General features: G+C 41.1%; 1 protein-coding gene across 2 annotated transcripts in view; it reads left to right on the forward strand.

The window, feature by feature from the left end:
- The window catches only part of GPR162 (G protein-coupled receptor 162), a 1,233,952-nt gene that overhangs the window by 405,600 nt on the left and 800,758 nt on the right, over positions 1–27,594 (forward strand). For both annotated transcript variants that reach the window (XM_044079613.1, XM_044079612.1), the window contains one exon: positions 9,495–14,140. In XM_044079613.1, coding sequence (XP_043935548.1) covers positions 13,304–14,140 — 837 coding nt within the window. In that variant the 5' untranslated portion in view covers positions 9,495–13,303. The remainder of the gene's footprint in view (positions 1–9,494; positions 14,141–27,594) is intronic.

Here is a 27,594-nt window from a genome sequence, read left to right on the forward strand (position 1 = left end):
CAGTTAATCAACATATTTCTGAGCGGTGAAAGGAAAGCTTTGTAATCTATAATCAGTGTATGCTTAAGGAAGAAAAAATAGGCATATGAAAAGAGCATAGCACCACCAAACACACAGTAATGGTAATAACTACTTTGAATATATTTTCCTGGTCAGTGTCATAAGATTTATGATACATTTAACAAGTGCAGCATTTATAAAGTATGCTTATGCTGCAAAAGATATTTTATATGTTATTTTCTGGTTGAAATGGTAATGATTTAAAATGTAATGGTGTGTTTGTTAAGTATGAGCTACCACTCCAGGCTCAGCTATCTCCACCCAGATTGTTTTCTTTTTTTTTTTTCCGTAGAATATATTATAAGGCCCTGAAAGTGTACGGAGTTGATTTGTTTGTAATACAGGGGCTCTACTAATATTGAACAGATCTGGATAAAGTAAGATTTAACTTAAATACCAGCTCAGAAGAAATTAAATTAAAACTATAATGGTTAGCGGTGTTAAGGATAAAGTGAATGGGTCCTCCAATTAGTGAGGGTGAGGAGGTATACACACATGATTAACATATCTAGGGTGCTTCTGCAGGGAATGCTTAATGCACAAAGTTGGAGAAGTAAAGCAATTTTCATTCCTTTATAGATATTTATGTTGCTTCCCTTATAGTTATGAATCCAGACTTATGAGTTTCATCATGAAGGAAATAGGAATCAGAACATTAAACTGGCAGTGGTGTAACTTTGGATTTGATCTGTAAAGCAGGCTGTGGACAGACATTTCGTGACCTAGAATATGAGCTTGCGAAACCTGGAAGCCAGGTATTAAGCATAAATAAAAAGAAAAGCAGCCGTAAGGCACAACAGTTGTAGGTCAACTGTAAATAAATTTAGGGGGGGAATGAAGGATGCATTTCTTGTTTACGAGATGCTTACTAACTGGTACTTAGGATAATGTAATGTAAACCAATGGAACTTTTCTCCCCGGTCTTCTGCTGAAAATGGGTATTACCCGGTCGGACTGTCCCACTGCACAAAGTCAAATAAAATAAAATAAATAATACTTAGGGAGTAAGTACTGTTATCGACAAGCACCAGGAAAAGTGGAATAGATAGCTTATCCTTAGTAATATTAAGCAGAAAAAAGGGACTCCCTCAGCTGATGAAGCGGGTCCATCAAGTAGAATATGTGTAGACAGGGGGCCACTAGAACGGGAATAAAGTGCTGTTCCATGCGTTAGTTTGAAAACCCCTGCTTTATTCTGCTGTGCCCGGACAACATGTTCTTCCTTGGATTTCGTCTAAAGAAGCATATTGACCTGTGAAAATGTAACTCCGGATCTAGGTGTGTACCTATGGAATCACAGAGAAGGAGCTGCATAAACCAGATATACAGATAACTGATTTATGTCTGTTTAACTGCTTTATGTAACCAGTTATACAGAGAAATGCTGATCAAGACACTGGAAAATTTGTTGCTTCTTAGGTCTTGTTTTTCATTATTATAGTTTAGGGAACTGATTACATTAAAGAACATACAATGGGCCAGCCTTTGATTAACTGGTGCCCTAGACAAAAGGCTCCACAGTGCCCCCACCACCACCAACTGGTGCCCCCATCCTGATCTACCTACACCATCCAGATTACTTTTTTCTTCCTTTTTCTCACAGTTTGTCTTAATCCAGCTTTTCTTGAGTTCATTGAACATATTTTAAATAAACTATTTCTTCGCCACAAAAGAATAAAAAAATAAATACTGGAAAAGCACCTCTGCCAGAGTGGGACCCTAGGCAGCTGACTAGTTGGCCTGTGCCTAAGGCTGGCTATGCGAACAAAATAGGCTGCAACTGCGGGTACAAGGAAAGTGCACCATTCCTAAGATTTGTTACTTCCAAAGTCTTTGTATATCTGACACTTGTTGTTTCTTTGCTTTAGTTATCACATTTTGCCTTTAGGGAGAATGCTTAGCTCTTTATTTAGCATTAGAACAGTCAATGAGAAGTACATCTTGGAAATGAAAGAATCATTTTGCGGCTGACCTTTTTTGGAGAGCTGGCTGCCAAATCCTTGGTCCAGAAAACAGAGGGATGTGCATGACAGAAATTTAAAATAATTCCAGGATACGTAGTTTAAGAAGACAGTATTAATCAGAAAAACATGAGATCACTATCTAACAATAAAGGAAAAGGGACTCTGGAGTAATGTAATTTAGTGCTTTTTTTCACCGAAAGGGTGACATAGGCATGGACATGGTACTTTAAGGATAATGCAGAATCGTGTTCAGTTTTGCATTCTTGGGTTATAGTAGCTTTCTCAGGGTGAAGAAATAGCAGCTGTAGGCATGTTCCTATAACTGTTCTATTTTTCATAATATTTTAATTAAATGGTTGTGCTGATTCTCTAAGTAGTGGAGCACACGCTTCTATAAACACCTCATTTATCTGAAATATCATCCTACACATGGTACAATATATACTGTAACTCAGCAACACACTATAAACACCTAATTTATCTGAAATATCATCCTACACATGGTACAATATGCACTGTAACTCAGCAACACACTATAAACACCTCATTTATCTGAAATATCATCCTACACATGGTACGATATACACTGAAACTCAGCAACACACTATAAACACCTCATTTATCTGAAATATCATCTTACACATGGTACGATATACACTGTAACTCAGCAACACACTATAAACACCTCATCTATCTGAAATATCATCCTACACATGGTACAATATACACTGTAACTCAGCAACACACTATAAACACCTCATTTATCTGAAATATCATCCTACACATGGTACGATATACCCTGTAACTCAGCAACACACTATAAACATCTCATTTATCTGAAATATCATCCTACACATGGTACGATATACACTGTAACTCAGAAACACACTATAAACATGTAATTTATCTGAAATATCATCCTACACATGGTAAGATATACACTGTAACTCAGCAACACACACACACACACACACACACACACACACACACACACACACACACACACACACACACACACACACACATCTATGTGCGAGCATGCACACAGACACACACACACACACACACACACACACACACACACACACACACACACACACACACACACACATATACATACATACACACACCCATATCAAAGTGTGAGCATGCAGCAACACACACACACACACACACACACACACACACACACACACACACACACACACACACACACACACATCTACATGCAAGCGTGCACACCAACAAACACTCACACACACACACACACACACACACACACACAGACACACACAGACACACACACACACACACACACACACACACACACACACACACACACACACACACACACACACAAACACATTGGGTCTATATTAAAAGACTGACACACTAAAGTGCGAATGCTCAAAACAGCGATTTCTTTCCCTGGGAAAGAAATTGCTTGGCCATCCCCGTGTGTTTTCCTCTTTCCTCACTGTAGTGCGATCTCGGCGTTGGTATATTTAGTTAGGGGGGGGTGTGGGGGCGAAGCTCCCCATGTTGTTATGTTTGAAAGTGTGTGTGTGTGTGTGTGTGTGTGCTAGTGATTTCTTTCCCAAGGTAAGAAATCACTGTTTTGAGCGTTCACACTTTAGTGCGCTTGTTCTTTATGTGTTGACCAAGAGGTGTTCGATGAAACAACTCTTCAGTCTTTTAATATAGACCCACACAAATCTACGTGTGACAGTGCACAATGACACACACACATACACACACACACACACACACACACACACACACACACACACACACACACACACACACACACACACACACATACACACACACACACACACAGCTACATGCAAGCGTGCACACCAACACACACACACGCACACACACACACACACACACACACATCTATTTGTGAGCATGCACACCGACTCACTCACACACGCACACACACATATCTACGTGCAAGCGTACACACAGACGTTTACACACACACACACACACACACACACACACACACACACACACACACACACACACACACACATTACTCAAATATTTAGAACACAAGTCTTAGGAATGTAAAATTAGAACTCAGTAAGACTCACTTCCTCTAGTATAACTTTATCTATGAAAACAAGTATGCAGTTACAGTTTTTTTTTTCTTTTTCCCAACACTCCTGCAATACAGCTTACTACTACACCTGTCACCCCTCCCTGATTTTGCAAAATTCCCCTGACTTTGCTTCATATTGTTGTTGCTAAAATATTTCATTTTCCTAGTAAATCAGTGAGTATTACAGTAATGTCTGACATTAGAAGTTCATACTTCTAATGTTTCAGAAAATGCATGTTAATGCAAAATCTATTTTTCTTTTAGCTTTCTCATTGAATTAGAGTAATATTTAAAAACTGTCCCTGATTATGTTTGGCTTTGTCCAGAATTCTTGAGCAAAGAAGTTGGAAGATATGGTTATCACCTTCTCTATATCACAGGATCATAGGAGGTTACTTGGCTAATGGCCCTCAGACCCTTACAAGCCTAGCCAGCAGTTTATCCCCAAAAAAGAAACCTCAGTCAGCACCTGTCACCCCTGTCTATGAGGGACACAGGTAGAACCCCCAGAACAAATTTTTGGTTTCCCATCCACTCATCAAGGTTGGACTTGAAGAGGGTCAGCAAGCTACTGTGTTTGACGTGTATGGGAGTTTATTCCAGAGATGGGGCAGCCACTGGGAGACAAACCTGCCTCTCCAGCAGGTTTTGTTGATATCATATATTAGATTTAGGCCTTTCAAGTGGGTAATGGGTGAGGAGTTAGATTTACAGATATGGAGCATCTCTAGTATGCCAGGGTCCGATATTGCCTTGTAGACAAGACACAGATCACCTCTGAGCATTCTGTACGATACCAAGTAGAGTGATATTGATTTCAGCCTGTCCACATAGGACAGGTGTTGGAGGCCATGGATTCTCTTTGTGAGGTAATTCTGTGGACTTTACAGTTGGTGCAGCTGTTTGGAGAGGTACAAACCAAACGGGAGGTTATACTCAATTATTGGTCTAATGAGGGAGGAGTATAGAGAGGTAATAACCTCTTTTTTCTGGATGCAATCCCTTTACTTATGAGATGAACCAAGTAAAAGGCTTTTCTGACCACTGCCGCTACATGATGGTCGAATGTGAGGTTGGTATCAACCCGAGTGCCCAAGTCTCTCACCACAGGTTGTGTGCTTAGGGGGTTGCCGTTGATGTGGCAATCAGTAAGGGTCGTGTTTTTGCTGAATGGTATGATGATACATTTTTTTGCATTTAGCTTGAGGCCATAAATTTGGCACCAGTCATTAGTTGCTGTGAGACCCTCTTGCAGTATTTTAACATCATGTAGGGAGTCAATGACAACACCCAACTTATAGTCATTCACAAACTTGGTCAGCCACAGGCCTTTTGTCTTTGTCTGGACCTCTAAGAAATAAATGCCAAACAGAAGGGGTCCCAGGACAGATCCCTGTGGAACTGCACTAGTGACAGGTCTGCTATCGGTGGTGGAGGTGTCTATTTTGACTTTGAGGGTCCTGTCAGTGGCTGGCTAAGACAACAGGATCAGTGTAAGTGATACCGTTAAGTACTAATTCGGAACAAACTTGGGCTTTGCCATGGAGGTTCCTGATGTAATTGAAGAAGATTTTATGGTTTCCCTTTGTTTTGGAGGCTAGTTTCAATTGATAATTGGCCTTTGAGGTTTTCACTAGTGATCTAATTTGCTTGTTGAGGTTAAGGAGGGAGTTTTTCCAGTTTGGAATTTGTTCCTCTTTACCCTTGGACAACAGTTTCTTCCGTTTGTTGTAAAGCCTGTTGATAGAGGATGTCCACTAAAAAGGATTGTGTTTCCTTCTGGAGCAGTTTTTAGTTCTATTGTATTTAGCTGAGTCCATGAAGTTGTACAGGTGCTTGTATACTGCATTAGCGTACTGTTCAGCATAGCTGTCTAAATCCTCTGAAGGGGGCGGTGGTATGAAGCTACAGATACTCCCCCTTAGGAGGTTGTAGTCAGCTTTTGAAAAGTCTTTAGCTTGATTACGGATGAGGGGTTGGTAGGATAGAAATTTTGAATGAGACAGTCCGATGATCTGATCTCACCAGGGAAGAACATACTATGGGAGTGGTGCATTGGTTGCCCATGTTGGTGAGAACCAAGCCCAGAATGTTGTCTCCCCTTGTGGGGGATGAGATAAGCTGGTCTAGTGCATTAGAATTGATGAAGTCAAGGAATCGTTGAGAGAGTGCATTATTGCAAGAATAGTTCACCCATTCTATGCTGGGGTAGTTGAAGTCACCAAGGATCAGGGGGTTACGGGGTACCTTGATGGAGTCAAGTAGATCCAGGTAAGAGGAGGTTGGTGTCCTGAGTCATGTAGGGGGTCTATAGCTCGCTATAACTTGGATGGGTGTCTTGCTAACTGTCAGTTGTCCCTGGAGTAGTTCCAGTGCGTCATGCTGGCAAAGCAGCCTGGAGGCGTGCCTGTCCTTAATGAAGATAGAGACTTTACCACCCTTAGTCTTCCCAACCTCATTTTGGAGTCAGAATGTGTGGAATGAGGTATAGCGTGGTAAGGCAGAGGTGCTTTCCACAGCCCTGAGCCAAGTTTCCATGACCGGACAGACATCGGCATCTTCCAGTGTAAGGGAGCGTAAGCCCATGTTCAGGTTAAGGCTCCTAGCATTAAACAGCATGACCTTCAGTTTGCTTTTTGACAGATCTTTTATGTTGGAAGGTTTGTCTTTGGGAGATTGCCTAAAAAAGGCACAATGGGTTAGGTGAGAGCCTTGGCCAGGATCCAGAAAACCAGTGGTGATAGGTGAAGGCCATCTCTGGCAAAAAATCGAGGCCTGTTAACCATGTCATCACAGGCAGGCAGATATTGGATCCCCTTGGAATGACACCAAGAACTAAGACAATTGCTGAAGTCAATTATTTTTTGTTTGTATTGTGGTATTATTCTCGGTGAAGGTAGGATATTGCTTAGGGCTATGGTAATACCTACCTGGGACACATACTCTGAGAGTTCGATGATGTCTCTCTTCATATAGTCCAGGGAGGTACATCTCAAGTCATTCACACCAACATGGATAATGACAGAGTCATACTTGTACCTGTTGTGGAGAGACTTAAGTGCATGCATGATGTGGTGGATTCTGGCACCAGACAGACAACTGACCATGACCTTCTTCTTGTGGAGCCTGGTGAGGAGGACATCAGTATGCCTCACAGTTGAGTCACCAATGACTAGTATGTTTGGTTTATTGTTGTATCTTGTGGGCTGTATGGTTTATTGTTTTGCCTTATGGACTGTGTTTGTGAGACTCGGGTGTGTTGTCTGCTGTCTGTGATGTGTTTGGTGTTGTGTATGGAATGTGTGTGAGTGTGTTTTGGAGGTCTCTGCTGTTTAGGTAAGTTTTTATTGAGGACCCCTGCACTAGGTGTGTGTGTGTTGTGCTTGGCTATGTGATGTGAGTGGTGTGGTGTTTGTGCTGGTGATCTCTTCTTTGTCAGGAGTGCTGACTGTGGTGAGAGAGCGCATGGACATAGAGTAGGCAAATGAAAGTTCAGGGAATCGAACCCTGTACCACAGGAACTAGCTCACCAGTCTTTATTTGTATGTTTTCATGACTTACTAAGATTAAACTTTGCAACAAATGTAGTATTTTTAAGACATATTAAATATTATTTATGGGCAACATGTTTTTTTCTACAAATACTCCACTTTCCGGCCACCTTGCAAAAACAAGTTGTCTTAATTTGCTGCTCAGAACTGTTGATATGCATTGTTTTTATCCTTGTCCTTGTAACCAAGATTGTGGATCTAAAGGGTCCCCATTGGATTAGTCCACTTAAGTGGTTAACTATTAAAATGACATTGAAAATATTTGGTGCTACTGTTTTAATTACATGCACATACAGTGAACTGCTTTGACCAATGCTTGAAAACATATCTTTGACCCATTGATTTGCAAATATAAAATACTAAATAAACAAAAAAGGGGGTATCAAGGATTAAGTAGATTTTATTTATGTCTGTAAATTGTTATGCAACAAAATGATGACAATCAGTCCATATAAATGGAAAGGGTGATCACCCACAGATGTTTCCATTCATCTGGAGGTTTTTCAACCAATGGAGTTGGTTATGTTAGGTCAAGTGTCGTTGTCCTCCTCATGGGAGTGTAGGAGGGTTTGCCCCTTATATAAGAAGAAAGTATCTGTGGTCACCTGTTTGACTTAAAGGACTTGGTTACCTATATTTTGATAGATATAGATTCAACAACACAAACCTTATCAGACAAAATAGACTCTTTTTTTTCTGGGTAAGACACAGCTAGGTATGGATTTTTTTTGTGTGACCCCAGAGCTGTAGATTCGTTCAGTGGCTTGATCAAATTTGTATGCAGAGGAGGATGAAGACATCAAGCAGTGTCTTTGGCTATACGTCCTAAATGCTTGCTAGCTGCATTGGAAATTCAGGCAACTTGGGGGAACCTCTCACCAGCTGAGCCCTCTGTAACTTGTCTCTGAACACTCACTAAATGTTTCTCCTTGATCTTGTACCATTTGAGGGTTGAAACTTTTACCTCACCTCATCCATGTTCTCTGAAAATTAAGTAAGATTTTAGATGGTGCCAGATTTAAAGAATCTTTGCTGGTAACCTAAGAGCACCAGCGCTAGTTGAAACTCTGTGTGGGTTTTCACTGACCAGAAGTCGTACCACAGCAAATAATGTTCAGAGAAGTAACTGCATAATGTTTTGACTGGTTGCATGTTTTGTGGAAGGGTAGAAGGCACTTTGAATTTTGGATTAAAACATTCCTTAAAATACAACCTGTTAACAGGACATCATGTCTGTCATATAAAATACTGTATTAGCAGTACTGGCTCTTATCACATTTTCCTTTGGTAGAACTAGAACCTTTACTGACCTTGGGTTAGGAAATTTCACACATAGCTATGTTTTATTTGCGCTGTATATAATTATTTTTTGCATTGGACCCATTCAAAACTGGGCTTTTTGCCTCTACTTGATGCAGCTGGAATGTTAACAAAAGCTCCTAAGAATATTGACAGAATGCTAAAATGAAAGATCAGTTTCAGCAGATAAAACAAAAATGTATACTTGAAAGATATACGCAATGGCAGACTCAGAGCTGCAGAAAAATGCTGGTGTTTCAGGCAGACAATGAGAGAAGTATTTGCTACATTCAGAATAACAGATATTGATTGTTGCATGTAAACAGATACGTGGAAGCTGAGAAAGACAGACAGATTGACACTGTGAGCAGAAATATATGTAGGAAAACAAGATAGGCATGTCTATAGAAGGGTTGCAAAAGCATCTAATAGGCATGCAAATCAGTGATATTCACATGAATCTTTTTTTGTGCTTCAAAATAAAACAGTTTTCTTCTTTGTCTCTAACAGGTGATCTGTCTTCTATCTGGGTACGACTGTGAAATGTTGCAAGTCTTCCACAGCCTACGGGTCAGTTTCTTCTTAATTATATGAAAAGAAATGAACAAAGGAGCCCTGCCATTGCATCTAAGCCCAGCCATTCACTTTTCATGTGCAGATCTGTCTGCAGAAGTCCCAGCAGAGCTTCCAGCTATGGACAAAAGGTTGCAAAGCCCAGTGTGCAACCTCCAAGAATTTGATATTTCCAGGTGTCTCTAGCAGTCTGCAGGCACAACGACACCATTCTTTGTGGCAATTGAAAACTGCTGGGTTTGTGCATTTTTCATCAGAATACTTGCTGTTACCTTCCAGCTTCAATCATTATGACACACTCTGAACAAAGCTTGCTTTCACGTTCGCATACTTTTTTTTTTTTTCCCTAATGTCTAAGGGAATATTTCTTGGTACCATCTGATGACAACATAAACAGCAACATTCTCCAAAACCTGAGACCATACAGATGTGCAGCTATTAACCATTCAGCCCATGTGTCTGCTTCAGGGTAAAAAACTTACTGGAATTAAAGTACTTCACAGGAAATTTAAGCCATATACAAGGAAAACACTTGTCTCTTTTTATAAAGCACATATAGAAATAAATATGGACATTTGCTTATAGAAAATACCATGAATTATGAGACACAAAATCTTTATTTTGGCAGTACAGAAAAAGATATTGGAACCTCCAACATGTATCTGACAACTCTTTTACTACCAGCGTTGGAGATTTGTTTGGCATGTTTCAGTATTTCCTCCTTCACTTTCTTCAAAGATTCATGTCTGTAGCTACCTCTCTGCCCTCCTGTACAGCAAATCTAACAACCCACCTGGAAGCGTGCCTCTGTAGTACACTTTTCCCGACTGGATAAGTTAATGACATATCAACTGCACGAAGGGAACAAGCTAACCTTGAGGCATCCAAGAAAACAGGGAAGCATAAACAGTTATTTAGAAAATATTCCAGTCTGTTGTCCCTCCCCCATCCTTGGAATAGTGTAGTAGATAAATAGGGAGGTGAACAAGAGAGAATGTTACAGTCAGGGCCCGTGTCCTTTGCGAATTTTAAACAGAACAGTGTCCGATGGTTTGCATCAGGATTGATTAAACGATATTCTGTGGTGAAAAACAGACTATCATAGTAACCAGGTAGCAGAACAAAACTTTTAACAGAAAGATCTGAGAAGAATCAAGTGATCATCTCCTGAAAACTCCACAGAGTCCCTGCCTTAAAACTGCACCACACTAAGTAAAGGGCGATTTATCTAGACGGATAAGGTCAAGAGAGATATGGGTGAGAGAGACAAAGACTCCCGTGGGCATAGCCAGAGAGTTTTATAGAAATTAGTTTTTACTAGCACACTTAGCTAAGGGAACAATCTATAAAGTAGGTCTTAAGGAAAATATCCATCACTTTTAAGCCTGAACACTTTTGTCTTGGCTCGGTACCGCAGTACTTCTTGCAGTTTATGCAATAATTTATAGATAAGCAGTGTTGCGGGAAATTGTCCAACAGGATATGAAGCTAAGAGGATAGCAAAGGAGAGAAGAAAGAATAAGTGAAGAGTGCCTCGTGGCTATAAGGGCTACAGAGAAATACAGTTTTCAAATCTATTATTCCCCATGCATTTTAGAACGCCTTTAAAATAAATGTTTCATGCTCTAAAATAACGTATTTTGGGGCTAGTAGCTATATTACAAAAATGATGCAATTTATTGCAGAATTTGTAAGCATGTTTTCCATCCATCCCACTCAAGTTCAAATCCTATATTTAGGACACCATAATTAGTAGCTGGTATTGAGTTTGAAGTATTCCAGAGATAGAGATACTGCAGACCAGCTCACAAACCTGCATCAGAGAGCACAGGACCATTTACTAATACAGGTGTGGACATTAACAAAATCAGACTAGTAAGCTATCGCAGAGCTTCCTACAAAATATATGTATATTTTTTCTAGGTAATTGGGTATAAGGGGGAAAATAATACTTTATGGCATATCTGTCTTTAAGTGGCATCTAGACAGTGTTTTTACTGTTACAGCAATTTAGTGACTGCCAAGGAAAATTAAAAGTACTAGCTACGACTGCATGTTGGCATTTTACGAGAAAAGACTACCGTCTAACGTTTCTGAAAAAAATCTGCTCCCTGCCCTCTGACACACACACACACACACACACACACACACACACACACACACACACACACACACACACACACACACACACACAACACTGTCCTATCATTGCACCTGTGCTATCTGATTATCATGGCAGAAAGCTTTTCTAAATATTCACTCAAGGCCAATACAGAGCTGTCCAGGGAGGAAGTTTGATAGCAAGGGTGTTATCATTTCATGTGGGGTGCCACACTGGCGACTAATTATCTCAGCAACAATCAAAATTAAAGAATGTTAACACTTCATGCACACCCCTCTATTTCTGTCTAACATGTCAGTACAGCACCATTTAGTACTGCTGTCATTGTCAGACGCTGTCTGACTCTGGTGTTGCTCTTCCTGTCTGCTGTGCCATTACTAAAAGAACACCAACAAGCCAGTACACTAGCCTGTGGCTCCCTGTCCAAGCATTCCCAAAGGAAGAACAAATTGCTCTTTCTGATAGCAGTGCCTGACCCTTTCCCTGTGTCTATAATTCAAAAGAGCCAAGCTAGGGCTGGCCAAAATTAGCCTGTACTCAAAGTCAGCAATTGTTTTCATCAGATACAGCTCATTCGGGTTATCTTTGCCTTAGGAAGGAAAGTTGTAGCTCATTGGTTTTCACTTTAAATGCAGGTGCAATTTCTTTTTATGGCTCACACAAATTAAATTATAAAAAGGAGAAGCAAACCCTAACAGAGTTGTTAAGTGTCATTTTGTCTAAAAAACAGTAGGCAAACATTAATCTGATTATCATCGTAGTTAAACAGAAAGACAATGGCTAAAAAGTAATATAAGCTACAGTACTGTTTAATGTTCTGTGTGCTTACATTAAACTCCTGTTTGCCACAGCATGATGTATAACACTCTCTGAACTGTTTTGCTTAGTGCCAAAAAAAGAAAAGAAAGTAAATTCGCTCTTTATACATGAAGGAAAACATAATTCCCTCAGGATCCCAGATGAGTATCCAGGTATGACATATTTGTAGCCATTATTTTCTTATTCTCTGTGCATGTGCCTAAAACTTTTCTAGAAAAAGAACATAATTTTCTTGATCTTGGACTAAAACAGAGACTTACTGAGTGGTCTGCATTAAATGGCAGAAAGGGAAAAAGTGTGTAGAAATCACATTGTGCAAGGCAATCATTAAAACTTTGACAAAAAGAAAGAAATGCAGTCAGAGTTGTTGAGTTATGGATCTGTAAACAGGTGTCAAATCGTTGAAAGCAAGTAAGAAGAAGTTACTGCATTGGGACCTGATTATCAGAAGAAAAAGACGTAGATTGCTTAGAAGGTGGACTAAACACTGTAAGTGGATAAACTAAAATAGAACCCACTTTATACCTTACAACCAACAAATAAATAAACAATCATTATTAGCTCATTATTATCTCTTTTAGCATGACAGATCCCTGCCCAGTTATGCCTGCAAGGTCACTAAATATTATAAAAGAGGATATCACAAGCTATGAGATAATTATTGAATATCTCCATGTCATGTTCTGATTGGCAGCACTAGCTCAAGGTCAAAGGTCATTTAAACCACTCTGTGCCAGAAGAGGGTGGGGCCTGTTGCTCCAACCCTTTCTTGCACAACGCCCAAACTGGGAGAAGGGAGGGCGGAATGAGCTCTTGCCACCAGCTAGGGTTGCAAGTGTCGTGCAACATGCCTCGGAGTACGGATGAAGAGACCCTTCACAATAACTCATTATCCTGGCTGGCGTGCGGTGTGCTGTCATTACTGGCTAATGCCTGGGCCATCCTGTGTGTAACTGCAAAACAGCAGAAACAGAAACCGCTGGAGCTTCTTCTCTGCTTCCTAGCTGGCACGCACATCTTGATGGTTGCAGTCCCTCTCACAATGTATGCAGTCATCCAGCTGCGGAAACAGGCATCGGACTATGATTGGAACGAAGGGATTTGCAAGGTTTTTGTGTCAACCTTCTACACACTCACACTGGCCACTTGCTTCACAGTGACATCTCTCTCCTACCACCGCATGTGGATGGTGCGGTGGCCTGTCAACTACCGACTCAGCAATACCCGCAAGCAAGCCCTGCATGCCATAATGGGTGTCTGGATGGTCTCGTTCATTCTGTCCACCCTACCTTCCATTGGGTGGCATGACAATGATGACCGCTACTATGCCACTGGGTGCCAGTTTATTGTCAGCAAGATTGGTCTAGGTTTTGGAGTCTGTTTCTCTCTCCTGCTAGGTGGTGGTATTATTATGGGGCTTGTATGTACTGCCATCACTATCTTCCAGACTTTTTGTGCACGAGATCGACCTCAGGTGGCCAAAAATGCCTTCAATGTGCCCACTATTGTGGTGGAGGATGCTCAAGGGAAACGACGATCTTCACTAGATGGTTCAGAATCAGCAAAGATGTCTCTACAGATGACAAATTTGATTGGGGCGATAGTTTTCATCTATGACACTCTCACTGGAATTCCTATTTTGGTAAGTGCATTTTCTGTGTGATTCCCAATTCTATGATATCTAAAAGAGAAAAATGTACATTTAACTTTAGGCCAGAATTAAAGTCACTGTGAAATGCTTCAGTTGTTGTTAGCGGACAGTACATATAGGTCTCTCATCTCATCCAGTCACATGTCCCAGTGACTTCTGAAATTACTTTAAGAAGACTTACAGGAATTGTCCACACACAAAAACTTTTAGAATACTATTTACCATGCACATCGTAAATATGACATACATGAAGATATATTTTTAAAGGGATACAGAATGGTTCAGCTTAAGGGAAAAGTAAGTGATAACTAAAGAATACAGGGTTCCTATCATGTCGACAAACATTTAGATTGTTTAATGTCTAAACATCAACACCTAAATGTCGAACTCTGAAAATTTTCCCAAGGAAAAAAATTCACTTGGCCGTCATTGGGAATTTGCCCTTTTCCCTGGTGTAGAGCGATCTTGGAGTTGGTATATATAGTTATCGGGGGGTGTAGGGGACGAAGCCCCCCACTCTGTTAGGGTTTTAAAGTTTGTTGGGGTTTTTTTTGGCCAAGCAAATTTTTTCACGGGGAACATAATTTGCATAAGTGGCCATTCGCGGTTTTCAGCATTCAACATTTAGGTGTCGATGTTCAGGCGTTCGACAATCTAAATGTTCAACGTTGTAATATAGATGCAAGAATATGTATTATCATGTAATTAGCAAACATGATAAAAAGCAAATTAATATAATTTCAGCCTAATTAGTACACATTAGTAGATTACAGGTAAACCTCAACCAGGAGGAAACCCATTTCAGCACGTTGATAATTTCTATCAAAAATGATACTTGTGCATGCATCTACTGCACTTAATTGTATAATAACTGCTTGCTGACACACACATTTTAGGATGATATGATTCTCTTACAGGTTTAGCCATTCGAAATTACATAACAGGAATCTAAGACTGGCAAGCAGGGCAGAAAAGAGGTGTATGTAAGATGAAAGAAGGGAGGTGAGAAGGAAGAGGAAGCACAGTACGATGATGCAAACAGAAGGGCAAAATAAGGAGACGGCAAAGGGAGTCGACTCACGTTAAGAAACAAAAGCTTTCTTAGTTATACAACATAAAGGGACAGGCCTTACCAGGATGAACAACGACGGGAGGGAGATTATGAAAGAATGGGAAAAGAATAAAAGTATTGAATGAACACTGCTTCATGAAGACATGGGAGGGAGGAGGGGTTATGCAGGTGCAGACGGTACAGGGTGAGGACAGCAGTGGACATATCCCAGGACAGAAAGGAAGGATGTGAAAAAGGAACTGGCTAACATAAAGGAGGATAAAGAACAGACTCTGCTGCCAGTTCAACAGATGGACTTCCTTCAACAAACCAATGCTTGGTGCAGAAGTACCTAAGAAGTGCAAGATGGTAAGAATGGGATCCTTCTGCAAGCGTGTATTGAAAAAGAAATTAATGCTGGGAATTACACGCCTGTCAGTCTGACAGTGAAGTCAAAGGAATGCCCTTGAAACAATTCTGAGGAAAAGGCCAGTTCATTTTCTACAGGATGGCAGTTTCTAGGATATCAGCTAAAATGGTTACCTGGCTAGAAGGAGCTGTCAGTCTGGCTAAATCCAACTGTATAAGTGGGTCAGAAGGCTGATACGTATAAACATAGTCCACCTGGACTTTACCTAAGCCTTTGGCTTAATTCTATGTAGCTGACTGCTAGGAAAAATGCAAGGATCTAGGCTGGACAAAGATTAAGGGACTGGAACGAGATGGGATTGAAGGAATGGACACTGATCATGTCAAGAATAAGAAACATGACTAGTGGAGCATGTCAGGGTTCTGTCCTAGAACTAATATACTTCAATGAGCTTGTTTCAAGCACATCTGATGGAACAGAGTGCAAGATAAGCCTAGTCACTAATAACACAAAGATAAGAATGGCAGTGAGGGTTGTGGGGAGATTCTAAAAAAAGGATTTGAAAAGACAGCCAAAGTGGGTAGAAAATGGCAGGTGACATTTTATGTGGACAAATGCAAAGAAATTACTTGGGCACTACAAGCCCAATGGGAAATAAGAGCTGGAGGAGGGCAGTCAAACTGATAGTAGTGAAGAAGGGAAACAATCTGGTGTTAATTACATCAGGACTGGATCAGCAGGTGACAGCAGGACTGGATCAGCAGGTAACACCAGGGCTGGATCAGCAGATGACATCATGACTGAATCAACAGGTGACATCAGGGCTGGATCAACAGGTGACATCAGAGCAGGATCAGCAGGTGACATCAGGGCTGGATCAGAGGTGACATCAGGACTGGATCGGCAGGTGATATCAGGGCTGGATAAGCATATGACATCAGGACTGGATAAGCATATGACATCAGGACTGGATCAGCAGCTGACATCAGGGCTGGATCAGCAGGTGACACCAGGACTAGAGCAACAGGTGACATCAGGGCTGGATCAGCAAGTGATATCAGGGCTGGATCAGTAGGTGAGATCAGGACTGGATCAGCAGGTGACATCAGGGCTGGATCATCAGAGGACATCAGGGCTGGAACAGCAGGGGACATCAGGACTGGATCAACAGGTGGCATCAGGGCTGGATCAGCAGTTGACATCAGGGCTGGATCAACAGGTGGCATCAGGACTGGATCAACAGGTGACATCAGGGCTGGATCAGCAGGGGACATCAGGGCTGGAACAGCAGGGGACATCAGGACTGGATCAGCAGGTGACATCAGGGCTGTATCAACAGGTGGCATCAGGGCTGGATCAGCAGGGGACATTAGGGCTAGATCAGCAGGTGACATCAGGACTGGATCAGCAGTTGACATCAGGGCTGGATCAGCAGGTGACATCAGGACTGGGTCAGCAGTTGACATCAGGGCTGGATCAGCAGGTGGCATCAGGACTGGATCAGCAGGTGATATCAGGGCTAGATCAGCAGGTGACATCAGGACTGGATCAGCAATTGACATCAGGGCTGGATCAACAGGTGGCATCAGGACTGGATCAGCAGATGACATCAGGGCTGGATCAGCAGGGGACATCAGGGCTGGAACAGCAGGGGACATCAGGACTGGATCAGCAGGTGACATCAGGGCTGTATCAACAGGTGGCATCAGGGCTGGATCAGCAGGGGACATCAGGGCTAGATCAGCAGGTGACATCAGGACTGGATCAGCAGTTGACATCAGGGCTGGATCAGCAGGTGACATCAGGACTAGATCAGCAGGTAACATCAGGGCTGGATCAGCAGTTGACATCAGGGCTGGATCAGCAGGTGACATCAGGGCTAGATCAGCAGGTGACATCAGGACTGGATCAGCAGGTGACATCAGGGCTGGATCAATAGGTGGCATCAGGGCTGGATCAGCAGGTGACATCAGTGCTGGATCAACAGGTGGCATCAGGACTGGATCAGCAGGGGACATCAGGGCTAGATCAGCAGGTGACATCAGGACTGGATCAGGAGTTGACATCAGGGCTGGATCAGCAGGTGACATCAGGACTGGGTCAGCAGTTGACATCATGGCTGGATCAGCAGGTAGCATCAGGACTGGATCAGCAGGTGACATCAGGACTGGATCAGCAAGTGACATCAGGGCTGGATCAGCAGGTGACATCAGGACTGGATCAGCAGGTGACATCAGGACTGGATCAGCAGTTGACATCAGGGCTGAATCAACAGGTGGCATCAGGACTAGATCAGCAGGTGACATCAGGGCTGGATCAACAGGTGGCATCAGGACTGGATCTGCAGGGGACATCAGGGCTAGATCAGCAGGTGACATCAGGACTGGATCAGGAGTTGACATCAGGGCTGGATCAGCAGGTGACATCAGGACTGGGTCAGCAGTTGACATCAGGGCTGTGTCAGCAGGTGGCATCAGGACTGGATCAGCAGGTGACATCAGGACTGGATCAGCAAGTGACATCAGGGCTGGATCAGCAGGTGACATCAGGACTGAATCAGCAGGTGACATCAGGACTGGATCAGCAGTTGACATCAGGGCTGGATCAACAGGTGGCATCAGGACTAGATCAGCAGGTGACATCAGGTCTGGATCAGCAGGGTACATCAGGGCTGGAACAGCAGGGGACATCAGGACTGGATCAGCAGGTGACATCAGGGCTGTATCAACAGGTGGCATCAGGGCTGGATCAGCAGGGGACATCAGGGCTAGATCAGCAGGTGACATCAGGACTGGATCTGCACTTGACATCAGGGCTGGATCAGCAGGTGACATCAGGGATGGATCAGTAGGGGACATCAGGAATGGAACATCAGGGGATATCGGGGCTGGATCAGCAGGGGACATCAGGGCTGGAACAGCAGGGGAAATCAGGACTGGATCAGCAGGTGACATCAGGGCTGGATCAACAGGTGGCATTGGCATCAGGGCTGGATCAGCAAGTGACATCAGGGCTGGATCAACAGGTGGCATCAGGACTGGATCAGCAGGTGACATCAGGGCTGGATCAGCAGGTGACATCAGGGCTGGAACAGCAGGTGACATCAGGACTGGATTAACAGGTGGCATTGGCATCAGGACTGGATCAGCAGGTGACATCAGGACTAGATCAGCAGTTGACATCAGGGCTGGATCAGCAGGTGACATCAGGACTGGATCAGCAGGAGCACAGCAAGATGCAGTGGAAAACAGACTCTGGATACATTTTCTCCAGAAGGATGGATTCCAAAGAAGCAATGCCCCCCCCACCAAACACTAATGGACTCCTGATCTGGTTGCACTTTGAATGTAACACGGAGTTTACAGATATCAAGCTGTTGGAAGGAGCCTGGTGGAAAGCTACCAAAAAGATAGATGAGAATGTGCAGAGGCTAGAGGTGTTGTAGCTCTTTTCACTGGGTACTGTAAAAAAAGGATGGGGGCATACATGATGTGGGGGTGTATCAATTTTTATCTGGAAGATATGGAGGGGGACCCTGAACTAAAAGAATGGTGCATGGGACACAGGCTGCAGATTGTAAGGATCAGCTGTTCCATGGATCACTAATAGTATTTCTTCACTGGGAGGGACTTGAACCCATGGAATGGACTATGAAAATTGGTGGTGGAATGGAAATTGGTGTCCAAGAAGACAGGTGAAGAAAGATTGGGGTAAAGGGGATCTGAGTGATACAATGTTAATACAGTTAGAGGGAAGCCTAGATAGGCTATGTGCTCCCTTCTGCAGTCAGACAAGCACAATGATCATTCCACAATGCTTCGCTTTGTGACAAAAGTGGTTATACTTCCCCTCGGAAGCATGCACAAGGACAGAATTCTAAATACAAAAGTTGTGCAATGAATGGCACATTTCTTATGCTATGCATTCTTTCTGTTTTGATCTCAAGTAACATGAAAAATGTCAACCGTGAACTTTTGATGGATGTGACAGACTTGCTCATGTGGAAATGAACAGCAGTTGAGGCCGCCACCTCAAGTCCCAGAGTGTAACACAACTCTCTGCAAAGATATGTGCCTAGTTCTTACTGAGTTAGATAGAGACATGAGAAGAGCATACTCCATATGTTATGTACTGACAACACATTATACTTTTGTGCCATTTGATGTTTTTGTACATCTCATCTCTTGATATGGCCATCTCTAGTTTTCCTACATAATCATCAAATGCCAACTCACTGAATAAATCAAGTTATGTGGAAATGTGTATGTATGCATATACACAAGGGTGTGTGTGTGTGTGTGTGTGTGTGTGTGTGTGTGTGTGTGTATGAAAATGTGAGTGCATGTATGTGCAAATGCAATTATTACCTCCTTTTCCTAAAATCCTTCTCTCATGAAAAAACAAAATTTAAAATCCTCTGTCTTAATAATACAACTATTGAAGTCACTATAGAGATGGCAGTGGATGGTAATTTTACATTTGACCTGCATATTCAAGCCTGCATAAAAAAAAATCACCAAAATCTAGGGATATTTTACAGAGTCAAATACGTTCTCGTTAATACAGACAGATGATTTAAACCTACAGAAGGATCTCTATGAATGTTTATCATTGTTTGTTACTTTTTTTACTTTATTAATAGTGGCTAAGAATACCTTAGTAATTAACTTGAAGCTGGAAGCATAGCTTACAGGTGAGTTGGATTACAGTGATGTATAGCTATTTGTACTATTAAGGATCACAGAACCTTAAAGGTTCACTAATAAATTGGCAAAAAGAAGAAAGTTGATTACTATAGAGGTAATGGTAGCCAAGGACAACATAGCTTACACAAATGGATACAGCATTAATGAGGAAGGTAGAAGATCTTATGAGAGCTTGTATTAGAGAGAGAGCAGTCTAATAGGTAGGAGACACAGGCTTTTTGGGGAACATTGATTTCCCACAGCTTACTGTGGGGGAATTGCTTGAGTTAAACAAGCCAATTTCCCATGTAAAGATTTGGAATTTTATTAGGAAACTTCCAGGGGGAAGCCCATAGGTTTGGGAGGACTATCTGTAAAATAATTCCATAAGACTTTCCCAGATATTTTGAATGGTCCTCTCCTCGGGATGGTTAAGGAATCAGAGAGAATACAGCAACTGAGAATGAGAATGACCTTGGTAGTGCTTCTTCTGAATGAATAAAAGGTTTGAAACACCATGACTTTGATCAATCTCTTTGCTATAGGTAAAATCTAAGATTAATGTGAAGCTTCTCACAGGCAGATTACAGAAAATTCTCCTCAGGTTGATAAATATGTCACAGCAGGGGTTTTTGAAAGGGTGATGGGGGCAGAACTTATATGTCTATGGATGAATATACACACCCTGGGTAGAGGATGGATGAAGGAATCTCCTACAGCAGCCTTTTATTTTTGACCTGCAGAGAGCATTTAATTCATTGGAATGGCCTTTCCTATGGGAGGTTATGTAGGCTTTTGGCTTTGGGGGGATTTTGTGAGGTAGTGTCAGCTGTTATTCAGAACATTGAAGGCACAGATCATTATTAATAGAATGGTATCTTTACCTATTCAGTTATCAAAAGGAATTTGGCAAGGTTGTCGTCTATCCCCCATGTTATTTCTCTTTGCAATTGAGATCTTGGCATGTTATATTAGATGGCAATATGAGCATAGGAGAGTGCAGGTTACCCTGCAAGGGAGGTTCACCTCAACATGGTTTCCAGATAATGGCTTCCTGTGGCTGGTGAATCAGAGACTGATTCCCCCAAAGGTGCTACAGTTACTGAAGAGGTTCACTTCTGTCTCAAGGCTTACTGTGAGTAAAAAGAAGTCAGCTTTTTTCCTTTTAAATTTGTCAAGAATAGAGCAGATTAGACTAAAACATCTAAACACTACAAGAACTCAATGTCAAAAATCAAAACACTGCGGAAAACTAGGCAAGCAATATTTCCTATAAATGTGTAACTCTTCTGCAACCACCAGTGTTTACACTGTTTTCTAACCTCTGAAAAGTATACTGCCTCTGAGATCACACACACTTGGAGAAAAGGGAAAAGTGATAAAAAAATAAACATATATTTCCCTTTCTCTAAGCCCTCCCAGCTTCAGAACTAGTACAACATCATGCAAAACAATATAGCAGCAAACACACTGTAATGTCAACAATGCATTATGTTTGCTTAAACATAAATGACTTGCAATGCAAGTTGAAAGCTACTTGACAAATTACACGTTTTTTGGAAGAATTTTGTCACATATTGGGCAGATGTATCCCCCAAATCTCTTTCATAAAATATATACCTCTGCAGTTTAACAACATAAAATAAGTGGAGGAGCTGCACTCCTTATTTATCCACACAACTCAATTTATTATAGGTTCATAGGTTCATAGGTTCATACTAGGCTATCTGCCCAAGGGCATTTATAAGCCTAGCCCATAGTTATGTGGCTTTTGCCACCCCTTTAGTGTAGAGATGGGACCGATTCAGAAAAAGTATGGAGTGAAAGTACGTTCCTATTGTTTAAAGGACTGTACCTTAACAGTCTTGGATGTCCAGATCTCTGCTATAGACAAAATAATTGATTTTTAGTGTTTCTGCATTTGGGGGGGTGGAACTCTCTTCATTCACCCTTGCTATGCTCCTGTAACCTACTCCCAATTTCCACCCACCATGTCCTACTCTATTTTTATTCTAATCATAACTACACCCTTAACCCCATTTCCTCTCTTAGGTCTGCACCAGTTTTCATATTTTTCTGAGCCTTCATCTTTATGTCTCACTCCATATGCCTTCCTTCCAATACCACTCCATCATTTTTCTCCCTACGTTAAGCCTCGTACTTTCACTCCATACTTTTTCTGAATCAGTCCCATCTCCACATTTATATCCTATTGTTTCTCTCCTGCTCCTGCCTCCAGCTACTACCCTATCATTAAATCTCCCAGCCTTCCCACTCACCAGCTGCCCATATAGTGACAGTATAATTTCCATACCTAATCAATAACAATAACTTCAGCTTTTACCCTCTTCTCCTGTACTCTGCCACTCTAATTCATTATCCTTCCCCAATGCCTTCCTCAGTAAACAATTGTACTCTTCCTCGCCATGTTCATCGCTCTTCTTCTCCTCATATCGCACATCACAACTTACCATTCCAAAATATCACTGATCAATACCTCCCTACAAATAATCTCTCATACAATCACTTTCCCATAGTGATTTTAAAATTACACCCTGCTTATACAACCACTCCCTGTGCCTCTATCTTAAACACGAAATACTACACTGCCATTTCACTCACATTAAAATATAGCAGTCACTCATATGTACATCTAAAATACAATCTGTCACATTAATTTATTTCTCTAAAATCTCTCAGTGTGATAAAACCCACCCCAACCCAGGCCCTTCTAAACCATATCCCAGTCTAGACAGTGTTGAAACAACCTCTCTCAAGCTTATAAATTTGACATAAATTCACTACACATCCTAACAGCCATTAGCCTTCCCAATTCAAATTCATAATACCCTTCTACTAAAATTCTCTCTCCAACTTGTCATGTAAACAACCCCGGCTCACACCACTCTCCTTCCTCTGAAGCATTTGTAACAAAATCACTGAACTGCATACATGGCTCTCCCATTTTCCACCAGGTATCATAGTTATTACTGAAACCTGGCTGAAGCCTAAAGTAAACTATATAGAATTACTTCCTCCCACTTATAATATAATCAGAGCTGTCTGACTATAGGAGGAGCAGCTTTACTGTACCCTGCCTCCTGTAATCTCACCCCTTACTCTTATTCCAACCCTAAATGACATCATGCTGAAATACTTATAACCTTCCTAAAGTTAAACAATCACAAATGCCTATGTCTTCTTGTAATCTCCAACCCACTGGAAATATAGTGGGCTGTAGCCAATCACAAACACCTATGTCTTCTTGTAATCTCCAACCCACTGGAAATATAGTGGGCTGTAGCCAATCACAAACACCTATGTCTTCTTGTAATCCCCAACCCACTGGAAATACAGTGGGCTGTAGCTATGATATCTGTGCATATATATTGGAAGGTGTCCTGTCTCTTGGACAGCTAATACTATCACTAACGAAAAAAAATATATCAGAGGATGTTCATGCTGATTGACAAAACCTTGTCAAACCTTACCCTCATCACAAATAAATCTATTTGGCATTACACTATATATTACCACTCCTACAAGATACAATAAAACTAATGATAAAGTTGCAGTTTTAGACTGGATACTGGTCTCAGACCTTAGTAAGTACATAACTGCAGGAACACTTTCTCACACTCTAAGTGACCACTTATATATATCCACAGGCGTGCTACTTGTCAGGCCAAAACACATCAATTCAAAATGACCTGTAACCTTTCAAATTTAAATCCAGAAATATTTATATCTGCTTTAAAATCTATCAATTAGTCTACCTTAAAAGCACTTCCACTAGATGAGGCTATCACTTAATTCAACACCCTGAATGTTATGCTCCATTACATCAAGAAAGAGTAAAAGCCAATGGTTGTCCCTGACTGTCTAGTAATAGTGAGACTATCATGCTTAACAGGGACAAAACATGGCATGAACATAGAACAATCAAACTTTTCAGCATTTCAGAGAACTTTGAATGCTGTCAAAAAACAAGCTAATAATGCCAAGAAACAATACTATAGACACAGACTAATCATGGGAAAAACTTAAAAGAATTCTGGCTGTCAATAAATACATAACTAAATTTTGGCCTAAAAAAGAGACTAGTCCCTCTCCTAACTTATTTTCCCTTGAGAATTGAATAAAATTCAATTAATATTTTATTGAAAGCATTGCAGCACTTACCACAGTCTCATTCACCGCCTCAAGATCATCTCATCCCCTAAGCACTAACCCACCCCCTTCTACACATACCCCTACCAGCACAGACAATCTCTCTCTGGTAATACTTCTAACCATACTCAGACTTTTGCCAATCTTTGTGTTAATCCTTTCAGCCTTACTCTGAAAACTTGTCCCAAATGACACTTCAAAAAACAATTACTCAAATTTAAACCCACCTCATCTGCTGTAGAAAACTTTATTCCTGAATATCTTAAATTAGCTACTAATGGCTTAATCTACCCAGTCTCTCTCTTAATTGACAGATCTATATGAGGATGATTTGTTTATTCCCCTTGGAAGAAATCTATTTCCCCCTTATAAAGGTAACAATTCTTCAGATATATCTAATTTCTGTATCACTGCTATATTGCCCCCTTTTTCAAATATTCTATGAAAAATTTATCCAGAAACAACTTCTGCATCACCTCTTACATGAAAAGCTACTAGCCTCAATATAGAATGGCTTCCATTTATCACACAGTACAACAACACTTTTTTTTTTCTTTATGGATATTATCAGTAAAGCTGGGACTCAAGCAGATTTGTCTCATCACGTTTAATTGATTTGTCTAAGGTCTTTGACAGTCTCTCATTGTAAACTTTTGCAACAAATGTTTTCACTTGGACTATTTCCTGTAACTCCATTGCTTCAACAGCTATTTATCTGATAGGCAGTAATCTGTAAAATGGCAAAACACTCTCTCTCCATTTCTGGTGATCACCACTGGTGTATCTCAAGGATCCATTCCTGGACCTCCTGTCTTATCTTCATCAACAATCTTTATAGTTCTAACTATGTGACAATATGTAGATGACTTTGTGCTTATATGCTGCTCTGATAACCACATACATCTTCAGAAAATAACACAAGAACCCTATACCTCTGTTGTGAAATGGCCCCACAGTGTCCAATTACATACATACATACATACATACATACATACATACATGCATACACACATACACACATACATACATACATACATGCATACATGCATACACACATACATACATACGTACATGCATATGTACATACATACATACATACATACATACACACATACATACATACGTACATACATATGTACATACATACATACAAGCATACATACATACACACATATACATACATACATACATCTGTACATACATACATACATACATACACACATGCATACATACATACATACATACATACATACATATATTTCAAGCACAGGCATCAATGCCCTTCTAGCTTGCCAATATACCAAAACACTTGTTCCCAGAATAAGTGTCCAGGCTGTTCTTAAAATATCTAAACTAGTACTTGGTTTAATGTCCCTCCCTATCCTCATCCCTTAATATGCACCTTCCAGAAAGATCCTTAAGATCCAACAATCAAAACTTGATAGACTTGCATAAACTCACTCGCCCCCCCCCCGGCAAAAATCTCCTATGCTTTGCCCTTGCACATCAGTGGAACTCCCTACCACCATCCGTCCATGCCATCTCTAGTCACCCTTCCTTCAAGACCTCACTTCACTTACACCTAACATCTCTCTGAGAATGCTCCTGCGCCCATCCCACATTACCTCTTCTCCTCTCTATACCTCAGACATCACATGTACTCCAGAGTCTTATTCATTTCTTTGTAAAGTACTAGCAAAAATGTACAACAATTCTAATTTTCCTTAACTTTAATTGTTTGTTTTATATTGTATCTTTAAATACTACTGTGACGACCGTGCCCTGGCCCAGCAATCAAGGAGCCTCAATCCTCACCACTAGCACCAGGGAGGTCATCTCATAGAAGAGAGGAAAGGATAACTAATACACACAGTAAAGTACAATGTCCCTTAAGTGCACACAGAGATCACAGTCAGTCTGGGGCTGGTTGCTCCCTTGATCACCAGGTCCCCAGTAAGACTCCCCAATGGCCCAGCTATAGGATCCAGGTCTCAGCCTAGCTGGGCAAGCTAAAACCTCTAGTACCCTCTCTGTCCAACCAGTGCTTCATGTCCCTGCCCAAGTAGCTGGCACAACTCACACACACTTTGAGATAAGTATTTATACAACTTCACAGACACTTGTGGGAAAGGCTGACACAGATTCTCCAGCTGTGCCCCTTTAACCAGACTATATGGTAGTAATTACTGCCACCACCCACCTAATAATATCAGCTACTAAAAGGCCCTTAAAAGGGTGTCCAATTATTACTGTGCAATATTATAATCCAATGGTAGTATGCTTATACAGTCTAAGGCTTATTAGAGTGGCCTATTACAATAAACTCTATAAATATGCAATGTACTCTAGAGCTTATCTCTACACAAACCAGACACAGGTAGAAGGTTTTAAAAATATTTAATAATAAATAATTAAAACACAAGACAAAACTACTACACCACAGAGATATCTAAGAGTTCAGAGATCATACAGAAACTTAAAATAATACAGTAGGACAGGTTTGATTTCAAAGAAAAATACCTAATTAATCTTTACTAGCTTTAACTATTCCTACAAGAAATCACAGTGCTAAAACTTACATGTGAGCATAAGGCAGAGTGCTGATAAGTTAGATGTCCAAAGTCAAAATGCTTCCAGTCTCTTGTGAGAAATAGTATTTAAACATTACTAACAAACATGTCTCTAAGGCCCTGCCAAATAACATCCTTTTTGACACTTAGGTTTTCCCAGTATTCATATTGCATGGTCGTAACACCTGGTCTGAGTTCTCAGGCCACAAACTACATTATTTAGCAATATAACACCTGCACAGAAACTTACAACAATAGAAGACATTTCACATGTATATTCTAACAGAAACTAGAGCAATAAAGCACATTCCACATCTAAATTCTGGTCATAAACTTTAGCCTTAAAACAATGGGCATGAAACCTTCATCCAGCTGCACTGGAGCTGAACTCTAACATGAAAAGGGTCACAACATGCTTCACTAGGCCAGTAGAGTGCAATGTTGTCATATATTTTGCAGTTCCACATTTCACAGATTCTTTTACATTCAAGAAAACATGCCTGTATTTTACATTTATTTACAAATGCCAAAATTATATATCAAATTCTATTTGACTAGGCTGGCAGCCTTCACTCATTTCTCCCCAATCGTCACATCTT

Source organism: Protopterus annectens, chromosome 8.part0, assembly GCF_019279795.1.
Source record: "Protopterus annectens isolate FY-2018-M chromosome 8.part0, PAN1.0, whole genome shotgun sequence".
NCBI classification, from domain to species: domain Eukaryota; kingdom Metazoa; phylum Chordata; order Ceratodontiformes; family Protopteridae; genus Protopterus; species Protopterus annectens.